At 41.8% G+C, this 19431-nt stretch overlaps 1 protein-coding gene across 3 annotated transcripts in view; it reads right to left on the minus strand.

The window, feature by feature from the left end:
• The window catches only part of styx (serine/threonine/tyrosine interacting protein), a 36875-nt gene extending 20306 nt beyond the window's left edge, over positions 1 to 16569 (minus strand). Inside the window, exons 1-5 of one of the 3 annotated variants that reach the window (XM_041214979.1) lie at positions 16411 to 16565; positions 6976 to 7008; positions 5466 to 5519; positions 2266 to 2363; positions 1634 to 1694 (exon numbers count right to left, since the gene is read on the minus strand). In XM_041214979.1, the coding sequence (XP_041070913.1) occupies positions 1634 to 1694; positions 2266 to 2363; positions 5466 to 5519; positions 6976 to 7008; positions 16411 to 16467 (303 nt within the window). In that variant the 5' untranslated portion in view covers positions 16468 to 16565. Of the gene's footprint in view, positions 1 to 1633; positions 1695 to 2265; positions 2364 to 5465; positions 5520 to 6975; positions 7009 to 16326 lie in introns of all 3 variants that reach the window. The other 2 variants (XM_041214978.1, XM_041214980.1) reach the window with 2 other exon arrangements.
• Between the last annotated feature and the right edge of the window lie 2862 nt (positions 16570 to 19431).

Below are 19431 nucleotides of genomic sequence, written 5' to 3' on the forward strand. Positions count from 1 at the left end.
GAGCGAGCGCGCGACGGAGAGCGCGAGCGAGCGCGCGACGGAGAGCGCGAGCGAGCGCGCGACGGAGAGCGCGAGCGAGCGCGCGACGGAGAGCGCGAGCGAGCGAGCAACAGAGAGCGCGAGCGAGCGACAGAGAGCGCGAGCGAGCGACAGAGAGCGCGAGCGAGCGACAGAGAGCGCGAGCGAGCGACAGAGAGCGCGAGCGAGCGACAGAGCGCGCGAGCGAGCGACAGAGCGCGCGAGCGAGCGACAGAGCGCGCGAGCGAGCGAGAGACTGTTCCCATTGCCAGAGGGTGAAGAACCAGAGGAGTCTGATTTAAAGTGATTTGCAAAAGAGTCAAAGGCAAAATGAGGGCAAAACTTTTTTAATGCAGCAAGTGGTTTTGATCTGGAATGGACTTCCTGAAAGGGTGATAGAGGCAGATTCAGCCATGGCTTTTCAACCATGGTTTTCACACATCTGCAGCGCTACTGGGAAAGGACTAGGGAGTGTGACCAGCTAAACTGCAGAAAGCTGGGCTAGGAGGCCGCATGGCTTCCTTCTGTGCTATAACCATTCACTGATTCTAAATTGTTATAAGGTCTATGCTGACTCCTCTTTCTGCTGTGATTATTTGTTTACTAATTGTGATTGGAACCTTGTAGGCCAGGAAGACTCCTGCTGAAGTGCCACTCCACATGCACAAGAGAGCTTAGCTATTCATCCCATTGTCTACTGTGCAAGTTCTAGGCAGTGAGGAGAAACAGATGGAAAAATTTTGGAGGCTTTAAAAATGCCCTCATCCAATGCAAATACCAATGGTAACCAACACAAAGTCACTGGACAATCATCAGGAAAGGGAGCCCAGACCAACTATTCCTTCTCCTAACCTGGGGGATGAAGTTATGTGCTGTACTCAGCCATCCCAGCCAGGATTAGCTAACTCAGTACAAGCTAAGAAGAGTACCTGGGATTTTCTGGTCTGTATCTTTTAATGTTACAAGTGATGTCGAGGCAAACAATTTGGGGGTGTGTGTTTAAGTAAACATCTGAATATAATCAAAAGGTAGCGAGTTTCTGAAAAAGTAATTTGTATCCCTTTATTTAAAAGTTGAATAAAAACTGTTTATTTAAAAAACAAACATAACCATCTACCTTTTGAATGGATCTCCTCATAATTAATATACTCACCAAATACAACAGATCAAGGTGACTTTTCATTATCTTTTCCCCCATAAAACTGAGAGGGAACTACTGCTTTTAAGATATTGGATATGTTTAGCATTTTAATTCAGTGATATTTTAAAAACTATGATACATGAAATGGCAACTTTGACTCCATAATCCTATTTCATTTCACTTATTTCACTTAGTTGTTACTAGTTTAAAGCATAAACAAGCAGCTCTGAAAACAAAGTTATTCTAACAAAACAAGAAGCAGAGTCACAAAATTCACAATGACGAAATGACACCAAAGGTATTTAAAACCTAGAACAATTGTAATACTACCTGTTTTAAAGGACTACTGCTAGTTCAATTTTGGGGATGATGTGTTAGAAAATATGTTCAGAAAACTTGGAATTTAAAAAAGTAATGTATTATGGAAGTAAGAAACGTGTGGTTTATCAACATTTATGTGCAGAAATTACCTACCACAGGGAAATATCGTATTATGTTCTCCACTGGATTATCAGCAATATCCAAAACTAAATACCTGCAAGCAGAACAAAGAAAACTTCAATTACAAGACATATAGCACCTTTTCGGTGTAGTGCTCACCACTGTAAATCCCAGGAGCGCATATTGTTCTCAACTGGGAGCAGAGGACAATCTAGTCTAGACATTTTCTTAGCTTGCTTGTCAAGAATCACCAGTGTGGTAAAAGTGACCTGACCTACTCTCCTTTCCTCTCATAGATGACTCAACTGAGTTTAGAAAAAAGTTGCCTGCTGGGAAAACAGGTTAGTTAAGACTATCTTTGGAGGGCAACTATTTGTACTGTAGCACCTATAGAATCAGTAAAGCAACTTTTGTTTCTGATCTGACTCACTGCTGTAGGTCAGCATCAAACAGGTGCATTCCCGCAGGGGTGTGGAGAGGAGAAGAATGAAAAGTAGGGGCAGTCATCACCAGGGTCACTTTATACTGCCAGTTGAAGATGTCTCTGATGGTCATTGGTGGAGTCAAGAATTTGGTTTGATACTAAAAAAAACTACATACCAAAAACAATAGAATATTTCACATATGGCTATTTGCTAACAAGCATAAGTTCAAACAATATTTACCTAAATTTCTCTTGGAAATTGGCCTTGATGAAGTTTGCCTCAATATCTTGCCGTACACATATTATGTGAGTTATTCCATTTTCTTCAAGAATAGGGAGCTACCAAAGAAAAACATTTACTTTTTAGACCTTTGATCTGCAACCCCATATCAGACAAATTGCAGTGTGAAAGTGGAAAAGATTATTTTTCTTTAAATGCAGGTTATAACTTTGATAGTAGCTTGCCAATCAGATCAGCAGAATCTGATACACGGTTACATGTACTGAAATTGTATTCGTGGCAGATTTTCATCTATCAACATTTGTTATGCTTTTAAAAACAATTTTCAATCAAACGCAGGTATCTCAAAGCAATGATCTTTTCAAAATTCATCTTTTAATGGTGCTTGCAAGGCCATGCAAACCGATTAACTGTCTTCCACTGATGTGACTAGCTTCAAAAGCTCATACCTAAAATGCAAGATTCCTCTAAAGACCAAGAAGATTTTAGTCAGCAGCTCAGGTATTAGGATTTGAAAGCCTTGTCATAAGCATTACTAACTGCTGTGGGTAAGCATTGACTAAGTAATCGCAACAACAACTTGCATTTATACAGTGCCTTTAACATAGTAAGATGTCTTAAGGCACTTCACAGAGGAATTATCAAACAAAATTTGACATTGAGTCACATATGGAGATATCAGAACAGGTGATCAAAAGCTTGGTCAAAGGAGCAACTTAAAATAGAAGAGAGAGACGAAGAGGTTTAGACAGGAAGTTAAAGAGATAGGGAGGTACAAGGCAATGGAAGAACACGATAACAAGGATGAGAATTTTAAAATTGAGACATTGCTGTCAGCAAGCACAGAGATAATGGATGAACAGAACATCATGCAAGTTAAGATATGGGCAGCAGAGTTTTGATAACATCAAGTCACATACTAATTTGTTTCAAACCATCAGAATGAATAAGTTCAATGAATAATACTGATGCTTATACAGGCACTGCTAGTTTTATCACTGCCAGTTCTGAGCGTGGGACTCAAGTATTGTGCTTTCTTTTTGAATAGAAGAACAGGGCCAAGATTTAGATAAAAACAAAAAACTGCGGATGCTGGAAATCCAAAACAAAAACAAAATTACCTGGAAAAACTCAGCAGGTCTGGCAACATCGGCGGAGAAGAGTTGAGGACTTGAAAAGTCAACTCTTTTCTTCTCCGCCGATGCTGCCAGACCTGCTGAGTTTTTCCAGGTAATTCTGTTTTTGTCCAAGATTTAGATAGATAGGGAACTGTCATGCTTGCTGTTACAAGTACAAAGTTTATAAGACGGTTATGTTTTGGGAATCTCTTTAATTTATAAATCAAATGGAGGAATGAAGGGATCATTTGATCTGCTTTGAATTCTGCTTGACAATAAGCCTGCATGGCTTGGTTGTTAAAAGTTAAAGGGGGGCCCAGGTTGGCTTACTGGGAAGAAGCTGCAAGATGTCTACACCTGTAGACTGTATAAGAGCCATTATGCTGACTGTTAGTCTCCAAGTCTCACAGGAAGTTTTTAGGAATGTCAGGGTTTACGAACAGCTATAGTGTAAACTGTTCAATTCCCAGATAGAATGGAGTTCAGGGGTTTTAAGAAAATAGCTAATTAGCATTTCGACCTGATTACAATGTCTATGTGATTCACATGGCCATTGAGATGAGTTTTGGGAAGAGAAAAGTCAATAGAAAGTCACTGAAATATCAGGTTGCAGGTTTTCTAAGTTATCTCTGAAAACTCTCAGAAACAAGTAAGTCTGCAGCCATCTGAGAGACAGAATGTGAGGCAGAGGCAGCCAGTTCTATACCTGAAGCAGAGAAAATGCTGACTCTATCGTTCACCAAGCAGAACATGAGCAGCAGCTCATGCTCAGATTGAAGAGGCCAAGTTTGGGACGATTGAAAGTAGACTGGAAGATACACCCAGCTTGGTCTGGAGGGAATGATCTTCAGTGTAATCCTCACAGTGAAAATCAGTTCCAGGATTAGAAGTCACCAGCTGGGAAAGGAAAAGGAAGCAAGTCATCAGGAGCTGAAAATAACTTTGGACTTGTTCCTGGAGAATGAAGAGTTCACTTAAAGGATGATGTATCATATAAATACAGGAGGAGAATTTTGGTCACATTAAAAGTTAAATTGCAATTTATTTTCTGTAGCTTAGAGTACAAGTTGCCTACAAAAGTAGCATTTAATGCTTTTAATTTGTTCCTGTAAAAATCCTAACTTGGGAAGTGATCTATAATCCTTTCAGTCACTGTAAATTTTTAAATTAAAGTTATTAACCTCTACAGGGATGTGTGCTTATTTTGAGTGAGAGACCAAGACCATGGTTTGGTTTGATAGGAACTGCCATGACTGCAACATCTTTACTTTTGAACAGCCAAAATTTAGTCTGTTGCGGGATGATCACTGACCTCAACAGAACTTCTACCAATGTGCAAAAAAGGTAAAAGTAAATACTAGACTCAAATAATCATTAAATAACCACTGTTTTCTGTTGGACAGGTAGCATATCCAACAGAGTGGGCCATGCATTAAATCAGCCTCACTTCATAGGAGTAGCACAGGCCAGCTTTATACAGAATTAAGGATGTTTAAGGAAAAAAAGGTTCAACACAAAAGGGTGCCATGTCCCTTGGAAGTATCTTCAGCAATGGAGATTTCATTTATAACAGGAATGAACATTCAAGCCATATGTAGGAAAGTGGTAGAGAACGATATTTTAGAACAATCCCCAATGTTGCTCTCTAAATAGCGTATATTTAATAAATGGCATGAGTGGCTACAAGACTTCCCTCGTCTATCACTCCAGGCACATTAATTAATTTGTACAAATGAATCTCATATGCTTCAGCTCACCCTTCTACTCTACAAATATGTTCAATTATCAGTATCCCAGATTGTTTTGATTTCCACAGCATTTGCAAAATCTTTCAATTCCCTACGGGCCCATGAAATTATAATAGGAGTCAAGACACCCTGGTTTAAAAACAAAGATGCTCATTGTTAATATCATTAAGCTTTTTATGCCACTTCTGACATTCTAACTTGACTAATACACAGGTGTTAAGGAAATGCCTTACACTCCCAGAAAAGAATCAATAAAATATTACCATTAAAAAAAAAGTTTTCAATTCCATTTCAATGAGAGCAGTGCTATTATTTTATTTCTTAAAGTTCATACCTTACTTTTCATAGCGGCAGAATATGGCCCCAAATACAAGCCGGGTAGTATCTCCTATGAAAGAAAGATAATTAGCACAGTAGAGTTAAACAAGATAAAGCATATGGTACTTACTAATGTATATTGATAAATATATTCCATAATGAAAAGTTAGTGAACTGCTACCAATGAGCTTTGAAAAATTAAGTGTAAAACCTAGCTCGTTTTTCATTTTAAGGAATTTTTTGATCTGTAATTGAAATGTCTTAAAATTAAATTTTGCGCCTGTTGTAATTCTGTTAAATGCCATGTCAATTTCTTTCTGGTTCATTTAAGATATGTTTAAAAGTCTGTATTTTACTCCTTTCTAATTGTTCATAATCTACTTTCATTATTCATCCAAATTACACAAAACTTTCAATTACGGTTCAATTACATTTCACTACAAAAAACCAACACAATTATAATATGCCAAAAATGAAATTCTACATAGTCTACCCAATCACATTCAAGCAAGAAAACTTCTGAGAGACAGAGCCAACATGAGCGCTGCAATTATAAACCCCTAAAAATAGAATGACACAATGACTTATATGGTTGCACAGGCTTCATCTCCCACTCTTTACCCACCCCAAATTTTATGCAGGAGCCTGTCTGCTCATTTGCATTCCAACTCTGATAATTCCCAGGAGCACACCCCAAAGAGAACAGTTACAGAGTGTACAGCATAGAAATAGGCCATTTGACCCAATTGGTCTATGCCAGCGTTTCTTCGCCACACAAGCCAAATGAGGTCCTCTACAGTTTAGTGGTCCAAATGCCCCCAATCTTTGAGAGGGATTTTTGATAGGTCTGTCAGTGCCTCCACCACAGTCGCTCTCCAAGCAAGATTATGATAGTTGCAGTAAAGGTTAAAATGTGTTGTCGAAGCAGAGATAACACAAGAGCATTAAAAAGAGGAGGGAAAAGTGAAAAGAATAAGCGCAAAGGAGCAGAAAGTGAAGTAGTTGAATAGCAGCATGCACACATGAATCAATCTATCTCCAATTAACTCATTTATAACTTTATTTTAGCAAAGCCTCTGCCCAGGGAGCTGGGAGAGTAATTACAAAGATGACATGTGGGAGCATGATCCTTTTGAAGACAGGGGTACAGAAAGCAGAAAGTGATGGGCAGCTACACTATTTACATAGGAGAGAGGAATAAATTTCTTTAAGTATAATTAGATATATTACATGCTACAATTAGTTATCTACTGCAAATATATAACACGCATGAAAAATATAACTAACTTTAAAAAAGTGATTTTGCCAAGCCATATAAGCTCCGCTTACAAATGAATCATCGAGATAGGGGAAAACTACTGAATACTGTCCCAGGCAGCAACATATTAATGTTGGTGACAAGAGATTCACCCACACTTTCTGTACATACCTTAGTTTCCTTTCCCTTTTTGCAAAATGATCAAATTCATTCACAATAAGAGTGGCCCCAGCCTTGTAAGCAAACAAATAATAACATTTAAGATTACCTGCATCGCTCGTCTCATCGGATACATCCAATCCTAAAAGACAAAACAAAATGGTGTAAGACACCACAGTGTGAATTCTTGTTAACAAATGTGACTGACAACATTCGTTACTCTAAAGTGAAACTATAGCTCATCTGTCAAACTCCAGCACTTATTTCCCAAACCTCAATTAATTTTGTATAACAGTTATTTCAGATAATCAACTTCACCCTGAAATATTCAGTGAAAACCTGATTAGTTTTTGCCAGTTATTATATCTAACACATGTTTTCCATAATTAGTCTGATTTCACTTATTGTCACATTGCCTTGAGAAATAATTCTGGATAAAACAGGTAATAAGATGATTTCAATTATCCTAAGTTAAACTGTTGATTCTCTTTGAAGGGTTAGAGTATGGTTATAGTAGGGGGAAGCTGCTATTTCTATTTTTAAATAAAGTTTCTCAAGTGTATATATGGTAATGATAATGTAGCTAGAAATGTCTGCTGTTCCACACTCAAGGTAAATCATAAACTGCAAGTAAATTGCATAACAGCTTATTTCAGTATCTAAACAGTATGATAATGCAACAGCTAATTACTTTTTAACTTCAGTCAATATGAACCAGAACAATGACTACTTTTAAGATTCTAACGTAAGAAAATCAGTTAGGACACAAGAGAAAATGTCTATTTTTAAGTTATTCTTGCACATATTAGTCTTTCATTGCCTTTTACAAGAGTCATTGTGATATTTGCAACAGCTTAAATATTGTGATTGGAAAATGCCAGGTACCACTGAATTGAACTGAGGGGTTTAAGGACAATAAATTTTTCAGAGAGGAGCTTAGAGAGAGGAAAAAGATGATAACAGTTCCTAATATTAACTAGCTTCAGGTGATACAGGTCAAATATCCTTTAATTCTACATTTGAAAACCAAACACATCCAAAAATCAAACTTATTTTGAACAACTACGCAGTTAATTTGTGTTTAGCAAAGCAATGTAGTATTATACAGGTGTAATTGGTGTTAACAGGTAAGAGGTAGGGTGAGAGAGAGTTGGCAAATGGAGAAACAACCTAGTATTTGTAGGCTATAGCTTGCATAGGCTTAGGCTATTGTAATGCAAGCAGGAATAGGCCTACCATATATATGACAGATTTGAAAACCGAAAATATCTAAATACCAAAATGCAAGCAGCCTCAAGGGTTTCGAATAAAGGATACTTGACCTGTACTGAGTTTCCAAAATCAAATGAAACAGCTGTTTAGTTATAATGCTGGCAAAAATAAAAAACAGACAGCTACAAAAGAACTTATAAAAATGCAGCTACAGAAATAGTTTTAATTATAGTTTTAACTGTATTCACTTGTCACCTGGCAGGCCACTCCCTGAAACTTAAGTGGAAAGTCAATACCTCAAAAGAATACAGCAATTCCCTCACTGATTGAACACCACCTTACTGAAATTGGAATTAAATCAGTACAATATTGAAATATGCAATTTTTTAAAAATTGTAATGCTAACAAGACCTTTGTGAACCACAGTCAAAACCATAATCAAACGTGCTCAGTACTTCATTGCACTGGAATGGATGGTTCAGTAACAAATCAATTTTAATTTTTTTACAATCCACTGGCATTTATGAGGAGAGAGCAGATGCTAAAATAGGCTATGAAATTATGAATGTGCAACACAGCTGGAATTAAACGTATGGGAACAGTGCTTAGTGAAGAAGGTAACACAAAAAGGAAAATGCCATTTAGCCACTGAAACAAACACAGGTCTGAAAAGTTTGTGCTTTGATATGTGTTGACAACAAAGGGCATGTGGTCAATCCCTCATTTTATTATTTTCACAGAGATCTCAATTCAGTATTAGTTTTGGGGAGGGCTATGAGCTACTTTCATTTCAAAGTTAATTTAAAAATACAGTTCACTTAATTTGCAGAAATACAAAGTGTTAGCACATTGTTTTATTGTATGTAACTGGTCGCATTATGCAAAAAGGAATCAACAATAAATGCAGCCCTGGAATAAATGGGTTTTCAAATAAAAAGGATGTACTGAATGTAATCTGTAAAAGCACTGCATTAGAAAAAGCTTCCTCTACTTGGCCCGTTGAAAATCATTCCTCAAGCACCTTAATTCTCCCAGCCTAGCATCCAAACGTACCCCCAATTCCCTATCTTTGGCCTTGTTGGCAAATTCTCCAAAATATTCAATGTAAGAAATTTGACATCAGTTTTAAACGTGCCTTTTATTAACAAATTTAAAAACAAAACTACTGCAGATGCTGTAAATCTGAAATAAAAACAGAAGATGTTAGAAATACACAGGTCAGGCAGCAGCAATGGAGAGAGAAACAGAATTAATGTTTCAGATTGATGACCTATCAGAACTGGTTCTGACACAAGGTCTTCAGCCTGAAACGTTAACTCGATTTGTCTCTCCACAGATGCTGCCTGACCTGCTGAGTATTTCTAGCATTTTCTAAATTTAAATTTATGTTGCTACTAGGTCCACCTCACTTTTTACCATTTAATATTGTATACATAGAAAATGAAAAGGTTTACAGCACATAAGGTGGCCATTCAGCCCATCATGTATGTGCAGGCCAAAAAAAGCTATCCAGCCTAATCCTTCTTTTTAGCTCTTGGTCCACCGCCGTGCAGATTTCAAGTAGTAAGTTCCAGATCCCCAAAATGCTCTGGTGATAAAGTTTCTCCTTAACTAACCTCTACTCCTAACAATTACGTAAAATTTATGCCCCTGATTATTAACCTCTCTGCAAGGAAAATAGGTCTTTCCTATCCACTCCATCATGGCCCTTCAAAGTGCAGGTTCAATAATACTCTTGACGCCATCCAGTGCCTGCATGTAGTAAGACATGGCCAATATTCAGACATGGATTGTTAAGTAGTAAGTAATATTCATATCACTCAAGTGCCAGGCAATGACAATTGCCAACAAAAGAGAATCTAACCATTTCCCCTTGATGCTCAACGGTATCACCATCACGGAATCCCCCACCATCATCCTGGGGGTGACCATTGACCAGAAATATACCTAGACCTGGAAATAAATGCTATGGCCATAACAGCAGGTCAAAGGCAGGGAATTCTGCAGCAAGTCACTCACCTCCTGACTCCCCAAAGCCTGTTCACTATTTACGAGGCACAAGTCAGGAGTGTGATGGAATACACTCCATTTGCCTAGATGAGTGCAACTGCAACAATATTCAAGAGTCTCAAAACCATCCAGGACAAAACAGCCTGTTTGATCAGTACCATTTCCAAGATGCAGTGCAGCAAGTCATCAAGCTTCCTTTGACAGCGCTTTCGAAACCCACAACCTCTACCACCTAGAAGGGCAAGGGCACAATACGACCTGTAATTTCCCACCCAAGCCCCACCTGATCCTGACTTTGAACTACGTCGCCATTTCTTCACTACTGCTGACCCAAAATCCTGGAACTCCCTTCCTAACAGCACTTTGGGTGTATCCACACCACATGGACTGCAACAGTTCAAGAAGGTAGCTCATCACCACCTTCACCAGGGCAATTAGAGACAGGCAACAAATGCTGGCCTCACCAGCAACACTTACATCCCATAAAAAAGTAAAAAAAGAAAATGCCATGTATGCTTCTTAACCACCTTCCATAGCTGTCCTACAACCTCAGGGATTCGTAGTCATGCACTCCAAGATTCCCCTAATCTTCTAAGTACCATTTATTGTCTATTTCCTTGCTAGTTTGCCCTCTCCAAAAGGATCACCTCACAATTCTCCAGGTTGAATTCCTGTAGTAATTATGGTTTTATTCAGTGTGTAATGTAACCTTCAGAATAATACTTGTTAGGCAAGATCACATGATCTGTAGTAACCAATAGGAGAGCAGCACAGGCTACCTCAGCGGTCAGTGTAGAGTTAGAGTTGGAGATGAAAGCAAACATATAGTTGCTGCTGAGTATGCTGTAAATAAACTTAAAGTTTCCACCCAAGAAATGTCTGCAGATCAACTCTATCGCTAATAGCACAACTCGGCCACCCTACAACAAACCAGCAATGAGGATAAAACAGGATTGAACAGAAGGAATCAAGTTTAAAAGCAATCGGCACTGTACCTCACCCAGCGATTATAAGTAGCAAGCTGCATTAGAACTGAAGAAGTTATCCCCTCTCAAAATACCACCATTCGGGAGAACTGATCCTTTTGAACTTGCCACAGACAATTGGTCTCAATATATAGAACGCCTCGCGTTCTTTTTTCAAGTGAATAAGATTACAGGAGAAGAACAGAGGCGAGCAATCCTCTTGAGTACTTGTGGGAGCAAAACCTACAGTCTGATTCGAAGTTTGATTGCACTCAGTGCCCCAGGTTCAAAAAATTTTGGTGAATTGATAGACCTCATGAAGGGTCACTTTCAACCAAAGCCCTCAGTCACTGCAGAGGTTCAGGGTTAATTCGAGAAATAGAGCCCTGGGTGATACAATTGCATGCTACGTGGCAAATCTAAAGCAGCTAACAGAACATTGAGAGTTTATTTGATTCTGAACGACATGCTCAGAGATTGTTTAATGTGTGGTGTGAAAGAGGAATCTATTCAGAAAAGATTACTGTCCAAAGCGAAGCTGGATTTCAAGAAGGCATTAGAGATAGTGCTGGCCATGGAAAGCACAGTAAGAGTTCAAAAGCAAAATGGCACAGTCCTCCACATCAGGCGGGAAACCGTAGCCAAAAGTGGCACGAAAAAGCGAGACTCTGCCGAGAAGCGGGAAACAGCCCCCGCTAGCCGAAGAATAAAGAAAAAATAACCTTGCAGCTAAATAGAAGAATAATTTTAATAGGGGTGGAAACAATCAGTATTTTAGCAATTGGAAGTTTAAGAAAATTGAATGCTACTATTGTCATTGAAATGGACATATGATGAGGTAATGCAAGGCTTGAATCAAAACAAAAGAAGAAGCCCAATAAAATCTACAATGGAGAAAAGCTTCAAACAACAAATTCAGACATTTCCTTGTTTAATCTGAAAGTTGGAAAGACAGAACCAATATTTGTCACAGTGAAAGTAAATGGCAAAGCTGTTAGAATGGAAGTGGACATGGGAGCTTCCACTACAATAACTGGGGAACATACCTTCAGATATTTGAATAATGGTGAACATCAATTAAGTTTAGAAGAGACAGCCGCCAAGCTCAAAACATACATGGATGAAGACATTCAAGTATAGCCATAAGCAGATTAACTGTCCATTAAGTAAGCCTATCGGCAAAGATTCCAGTGGTGGTATTGAGAGGCAGAGGACTAAGCTTTCTAGGGCGAAATTGGCTAAGGGAAAGCAACCTTAATTGGCCACAGAGATTCCAAAAGGAAGCTGGAAGCATTCCTGTTTTGAAAAAGGTGTGTGTAAGAACTCAACAACCAGAAAAAGTGCAGGCTGTCTTAAGCCAAAACCTGGAAGAACAGAAGAAAAAACTCAAAGAGGCTTTACTTGATGACAGAGTTCGAGACGAGGTGAGCAACCTTTGCAGGGAAAAAGAAAACCTGTTGAAAGACTTCACACACTACAAGATTCCTGAAGTCAAATTTTGTATCTCTGGAAAAGCATGAAGAGAAACAGTAAGAGTTCAGCACTTCTCTGAACGAACTGAAGGATAAGTTGGCAGAGGAGTCACAACGATGCTCAATTTTCCAGGGGGGTAGCAAACAAATACAAATAGATGGAAGAGCTGAAGAATCAGCTAAATGAAGACTTTTAGAAGCAAAAGTCGCAGAATTTTCCAAGAAGCAGATAGATGATGAAATTCTGGGAGACTCAGCCACTGAGGTCAGACAAGTTGAGCTTGCATCTGAGAGAAGTCTGGTGTCAAAAAGAAGGCCGAGATTAAAGTCTGAGCTCAAATAAAGGAAAGTGCACATTCCAAGCAAGGGAGGTAACCTATTTGGGTAACCGGGTATTCACAGGGCCTCCATCCGGTTGAGGAGAAAGCGAGATCCACAAGAGAGGCACCTGTGCCAGAGCTCAAGTCATTTGAGGAATGATCAACTATTATTGGCAGTTCTTACCCAATGTGTCTTCATTGCTGGCCCCCATGTATCCTCTACTCAAAACGAACCAATGTTGGTCTTGGGAGGCGACCCAGAAAGGGGCTTTCACAATTGTTGCACTCATTCAAGCTGTTAGTACTAATGACCAGATGAAAGAATTGGTGCTGACATGTGACATATCTCCCTACAGAGTGAGAGCAGTGCTCTCAACAGATGGCCAATGGCACAGAATGGCCAATAAGTTACGTATCAAGGACGCTCACCATAGTGGAAAAAGGATACTCGCAGATAGAAAAAACCTGTCCATCATCTTTGGTGTCAAGAAATTTCACCAGTAGGTACATGGATGCCATTTTACCATTGCTAGGGTTGTTTAGTGAGGACAAGGCTCAGCCTCAGCAAGAATGCAACAATGGGCTTTAATTCTGGTAGTACATGAACGCACTTTCGTACGTAGGCCTGGCAATCAAATCGCAAATGCCGATGCCCTTAGTCATTTGCCTTTACAAGAAAATGAGCACATCCTATTTCCACAGGAACTTGTGTTACTGTTAAATTTCTTAGATTCCTCGCCAGTTCGACAGATCAGAGACTGGACAAATCGGGACCCAGTCCTATCTCAAGCACGAGAATAAGTGCTACATGGTTGACCACAGTAGCCCGTATCTGACTAAATGAAACGGTACTTCAACAGGAAACATGAAATAACCAGCCAGGATGCCACCTTATTGTGGGGAGCACAAGTGATAGATACTCCAAAGGAAAGGGAGCCACTTTTAATTGAACTACACAGTGCCCATCCAGGAATTTCCCGAATGAAAACCATAGATAGCATGCAGCTATTTATGGTGACCTGGGATAGATGGCGAAAGAGAGAGTTTAGTAAAGCATTGTGTGCAATGTCAGCAACTGCAAAAATTGCCGGTGACAGCTCTATTACACCCATGGGAATGGCCAAATAGATCCTGGGTGCAGTTATACATTGTTCCCAGGAAAGGTCCAACGTAGTCAATGTTTCTGCTCATTGTTGATGCCCATTCAAAACGGTTGGACACAAATGAGGTGAAGTCACCGAATTCAGCTGCTACAATTGAGACACTACGTCAGAGTTTTGCCATTCATGGACTACCATAAGTAGTCGTTTCCGATAACGGGCACTGCAATTGCGAGTGCTGAGTTTCGACGGTTTATCATCCTCAACTGTATCGCTCATGTGAAAACTGAACCATACCACCCTTCCTCAAACGGACTGGCCAAAAGGGCGGTTCAAACGTTCAAGGCAGGCAAGAAAAAGATAACACGCTTTCTTTTTCATTACAGGACTACCCCTCACACAACAGGTGTCATTCCTGCAGAGTTACTGTTGAAACACTTTCTCTGGACGAGACTAAGCTTAATAATGCCAAATTAAGAGGGAAAGTAGAAGCCAGGGAAACCAGAAAGCCAGACACGACTGGCAATAGTCACGACAGAAAATTTACTGTGGGAGGGCCGGTATATGTGAAGAACTTCGGGGAAGGACCAAAGTGGCAACCAGGTGAAATAACTGCGGTGACTGGACATTTATCTTACCACGTGGAGGTGGAAGGCCAGATCACCTGTAAAAACGTGGATCATTTAAGGAAGAGAGAGAGACAAATCACCAAGATATGTCTCCACCAGTGCTCATGTCTGGATCTGCATTTCCTGTTAAGGATACTCAACCCAGGACTGACATGTCTGATGTTCCTTCAAGAGTTGAGGATACAGAACTGCAAGTGCCCACGAAAGCACCTGTATGTTCAGGCAACTCCAGAAAAGGAGGTTCCTGACAAAGAATCTGAAGTTGTGGAGCTGTGACATTTCACACATACCAGGAAACCACCTGAAAGACTGAACTTGTAAATTCCTTAACCAGTGTAAATATTATGTTGTCTTGAAAAATATGTACTCGTAAATGTAATATGTATAGCCGAGTTAAAGGGGGAAGAATGGAGTAATTATGGGTTTCTTTAGTGTGTAATGTACCTTTCAGAATAATACTTGTTTGGCAAGATCTCATGACCTGTAGTAACCAATAGGAGAGCGGCATGGGCTATCTCAGCAGTCAACATAGAGTTGAAAGGACACATATAGTTGCTGCTGAATTTATTGTAAATAAACTTAATGTTTCCACCAAAGAAGTATCTGCAGATCAACTCTATCACTAATAGCGCAACTCAGCCACCCTACAATTCCATTTGTCACTTTTCTGCCCACATGATTAGTCCATTGATATCATCTTGCAGTATACAGCTTTCACCCTCAATATCAACCACAAAGCCAGTTTTGTACCATCTGCAAACTTGCTAATCATTTCCCTTATATCAAAGATTTGGACTTAAGTGTATGGCCCGAGAAGCAAGTGATGTAGTACTGAGCACTGTGGAAAAACCGTTGGAAACTGCCTTCCAGTCACAAAAATATCTGTAGCTGATTAACCTTTGCTTCCTACCACTGAGCCAATTTTGGATCCATCATGTCACTTTACCTTGGATCCCATAAGCCTTTACAGATCTGCCAGGTAGAAACTTGTCAAAATTCATTAATGCAAGTACATCCTTTCTTTGCTCCAAGTTAATTTAAAATGTCCAAAAGAAACTAAAGTCAAAGTTTAGGGATACAATTATGACAGTACAGGAACAGTATTTGTTTGGGGGCGCATTCTTGGACAATCCAACACAAAGAAACGGACAAGCACATTCGCATTGGTAAGGGATATTTACATACTTTAACTAGTTTCCCTTGCTCAGTCTTCCAACCGCCAGAAGGCCTTTCCATATCTCAACCAAGAAGAAATGATCACAAGTTACGCAATCACCAAACTTCCCTTTTTGCCAGCGGTTCAAGTTCGGCTATATGACATTTTATCAAAAAGGTAAATAAGTAATTTTAATTGCTGTGCACTTTAAAAAAAAAGTTCCCATTATTCTATTGCATTAGATTTTTAAAGCTTACGGAGTTGGTTTTGTGCCATGCCTCAATCCCACGTGTTGCTGACTTCTCAAATAGCTCGTGAACTCGACCGCGATTATATATTTATTTGAAAAGACGCCGCAAATTGCGAAGCTGCACCAAACAAACCCCTGAATAGTTTTATAGGTGCGCCAAACTTCACGATTCCTGAGATAGCACAACAGTAAACAGGTAAGCTCAGTGAAGCTGCCATCCCAATGACCGATACTCAGGAGGCCGGCCAGCGCTCGCCCAGGGTGCGCTCGCCGCACACGGTGGCGGCGTTGCCGGTGGCCGGGGATCCAGTCACTACCCGCCCTCTCTTCCCCCGGGCTAACGCACCTTTTCCTCCCGCTCCCCCCGCCATCAGAGCCGGCTTTGTTCACAACTTTAGGCCGAACTCGGCGCCGGTTTACGTTTACCCACCCCCGCGTCTTCTCTGGAGGACGGTAAGGCCGGGAATTCCAGGTGTACTCCATCCATCTCTCGACCTCTCCGGGACGATAATGGTCGTTAATCCCCCCCAACCCCCCCCCCCCCTTAGGAAATTCTCGGTGTTTCTGTTACGTCTGCTGAAGCTCACGCGCCGCCATGCTGCTGGAGACCAACATCAACACAACGTCACCACGCTACACGCACATACGTCATCCCGTCACCCCTGCGCACAACCAGTCACCTGGTTCCGAATAGCAAGAACAGAGCCTGCCCCACTGAACACTGAAAACCTTCTTACGACTACCCCTTCCAGTGACCCCCCCCCCCCCACTAACACCGTCCAGAACCCCCCATGCATTGCCCCCCCAACACGCCCACCAACCAACTACTTACCCCCCGACTCACCAATAACCACATCCATACCCCCTCCAGGACACCCCAACCACCTACTCACCTTAAAATACTCTCCAACCACTGACTTCCCCACCAACCTACTAACCCCCCACCCCCAGCATCCAACCATTCACTGACGCATAATCCACATCACACGCAACATCAGACACTGCCCTCCCACCAGCAGCATCAACCACTCACTGACCTCCCCCCCCCCCGCACCAACTACCCACTGACCTCCCCCCAGAACCCCCAACCATCCATTGACCCCTGATACCCCTCCAACCACCCACTGAGCTCCCAAGAATACCCCCAACAAAGCCACTGACCCCCCAGAACCACCTCCATCAACCACCTACTCACCCAAAAACACACTTGAACCACTGACCTTCCCACCTACCTACTAAACCCCTCCCACCATCCAACCATTCACTGACACCTAATCCACACCACACCCATCATCTTCCCCACCCAGCACCACCAACTGTCCCTCCCACCAATATCCTGCACCAAACACCCACTGGATGACCCCTCCCCATCCACCAGTACCAACTGCCAAATGCCCAGACCCAGCTGCAACCACCTTCCCCCCCAACCCAGCACAAACAACTCACTGACTCTTTCCACCCCCATCCTCCTCCTCCTCTCCCCCTCCCTGCTCTCCTCCGCCACCCCCCCTCCCCGCTCTCCTCCGCCACCCCCCCCTCCCCGCTCTCCTCCGCCCTCCCCCTCCCTCCCCCTGCTCCCCTCCCCTGCTCTCCTCCCACTCCCCCCCTCCCTGCTCCGCTCCCCCTGCTCCGCTCCCCCCGCTCTCCTCCCCCCCCTCCCCCCCCCGCTCTCCTCCCCCCCCCTCCCCCCCCGCTCTCCTCCCCCCCCCCTCCCCCCCCCGCTCTCCTCCCCCCCCCTCCCCCCCCCCCCGCTCTCCTCCCCCCCCCCTCCCCCCCCCCCGCTCTCCTCCCCCCCCCGCTCTCCTCCCCCCCCTCCCCCCCCCGCTCTCCTCCCCCCCCCTCCCCTCCCCCCCCCACTCTCCTCCCCCCCCCCACTCTCCTCCCCCCCTTTCTCTCCTCCTCCCCTTTCTCTCCTCCTCCCCACCTCTCTCTTGTCCTCCTGACTCTCTCCCCACCTGCACCCAGCCATCCTCTGACTCCCGCACCTGTGAATGCAGAATCCCTGATCTTTCACTTTCCTTCCTAATGGTGCTCATGTCAATTGGGGCATTCCTACTACTGTCCTGACCAAGATCAGCTTATCCAGGCAGAAGATTAAATCTGGAATGTTCCCCTCCATAAGCCTCAGAATGAAATTGAGCAGTGGGGAGAGGTGGTAGTTTCAGCACGTTTAAACGTGCATAACAAAGTAACAAATATCTGGTCCAGATAAAGAGTACTTTTACATTTATATTGCACGAGCATCCACACTTATTCAATGTACTTAACTGATTCTAGTAAATGGAACTTAGGCACAAGATCTAATGACTAATTACCTAGTAAAGTATCTAATTACTGTTACTCCTTACATTTTTAATATAGTTTCTTGCAATAAAGCTCCATGTCTTATAATTTGAGGTTTTTCTGTTTTACCTGAAGGTCCAACAGAATATGATAAGCATTGCTCCAAGGAGTGTGATTACCCTGAAGAGTATGATAGCAGCGATAGGAAACCTGATCAAGAGATGCAGCCAGGGTAGAAAATGGAGTGTTAACAATTTTCTTCAGCAGACCTGTGTTATGAAAATGATAAATCAGCCAGTGTTCATTCTGTTGACTGTTATTTGGTGTCTTGCGCTGAAAAAATTGCAGATTGTCAGTGAGAGACAAAATCAGTCTTGGTTGACACCTTGTATGATCAAATGGCCTGCCGATACTTTCTAAAATTTTACAAGTAGAAGAGCAGATAAAAATGTAATCATAAACCAGTGTTTTGTGACTGTATCTTTTATATTGTAAACTAATTTACTAACATGTTAACCGAACAGAATATGGCTGCAAAAATGTATTAACTAAAACTAAGGGAAAAACACAATAGGTTACCAATTTGAACTTTCTTTTACAACAGATAAAGTTCATATTAATGCTTGTATAATGTTTAACATCTTTTTTCTAGAAATAAGTGAACTATTACTAAGTATTGTAATTTTTTTTATTCGTCCATGGGATGTGGGCATCGTTGGTTGGGCCAGCATTTATTGCCCATCCCTAATTGCCCTTGAGGTGATGAACTGCCTTCTTGAACCACTGTAGTCATGTGGTGTTGATACACACTGTGCTGTTAGGGAGGGAGTTCCAGGATTTTGACTGAGCTACAGTGAAGGAACGGCAATATATTTCCAAGTCAGCATGGTAAGTAGCTTGGAGGGGAACTTCCAGGTGATGGTATTCCCAAGTGTCTGCTGATGTGCCTGTCCAGATGGGAGCGGTCATGGATTTAGAAGTGCTGCCTAAGGAGCCTTGGTGAGTTCCTGTAAATGGTAAATTGTAAATGGTACACACCGCTGCCAGTGTGTCGGTGGTGGATGGAGTGAACGTTTGTGAGTGGGCTGCCAATCGAGTGGGCTGCTTTGTCGTGGACGGTGTCAAGCTTCTGGAGTATTGTTGGGGCGGCGCTCATGCAGGAAAGTGG

This window comes from Carcharodon carcharias, chromosome 20 (assembly GCF_017639515.1).
Source record: "Carcharodon carcharias isolate sCarCar2 chromosome 20, sCarCar2.pri, whole genome shotgun sequence".
Lineage (NCBI taxonomy): Eukaryota > Metazoa > Chordata > Chondrichthyes > Lamniformes > Lamnidae > Carcharodon > Carcharodon carcharias.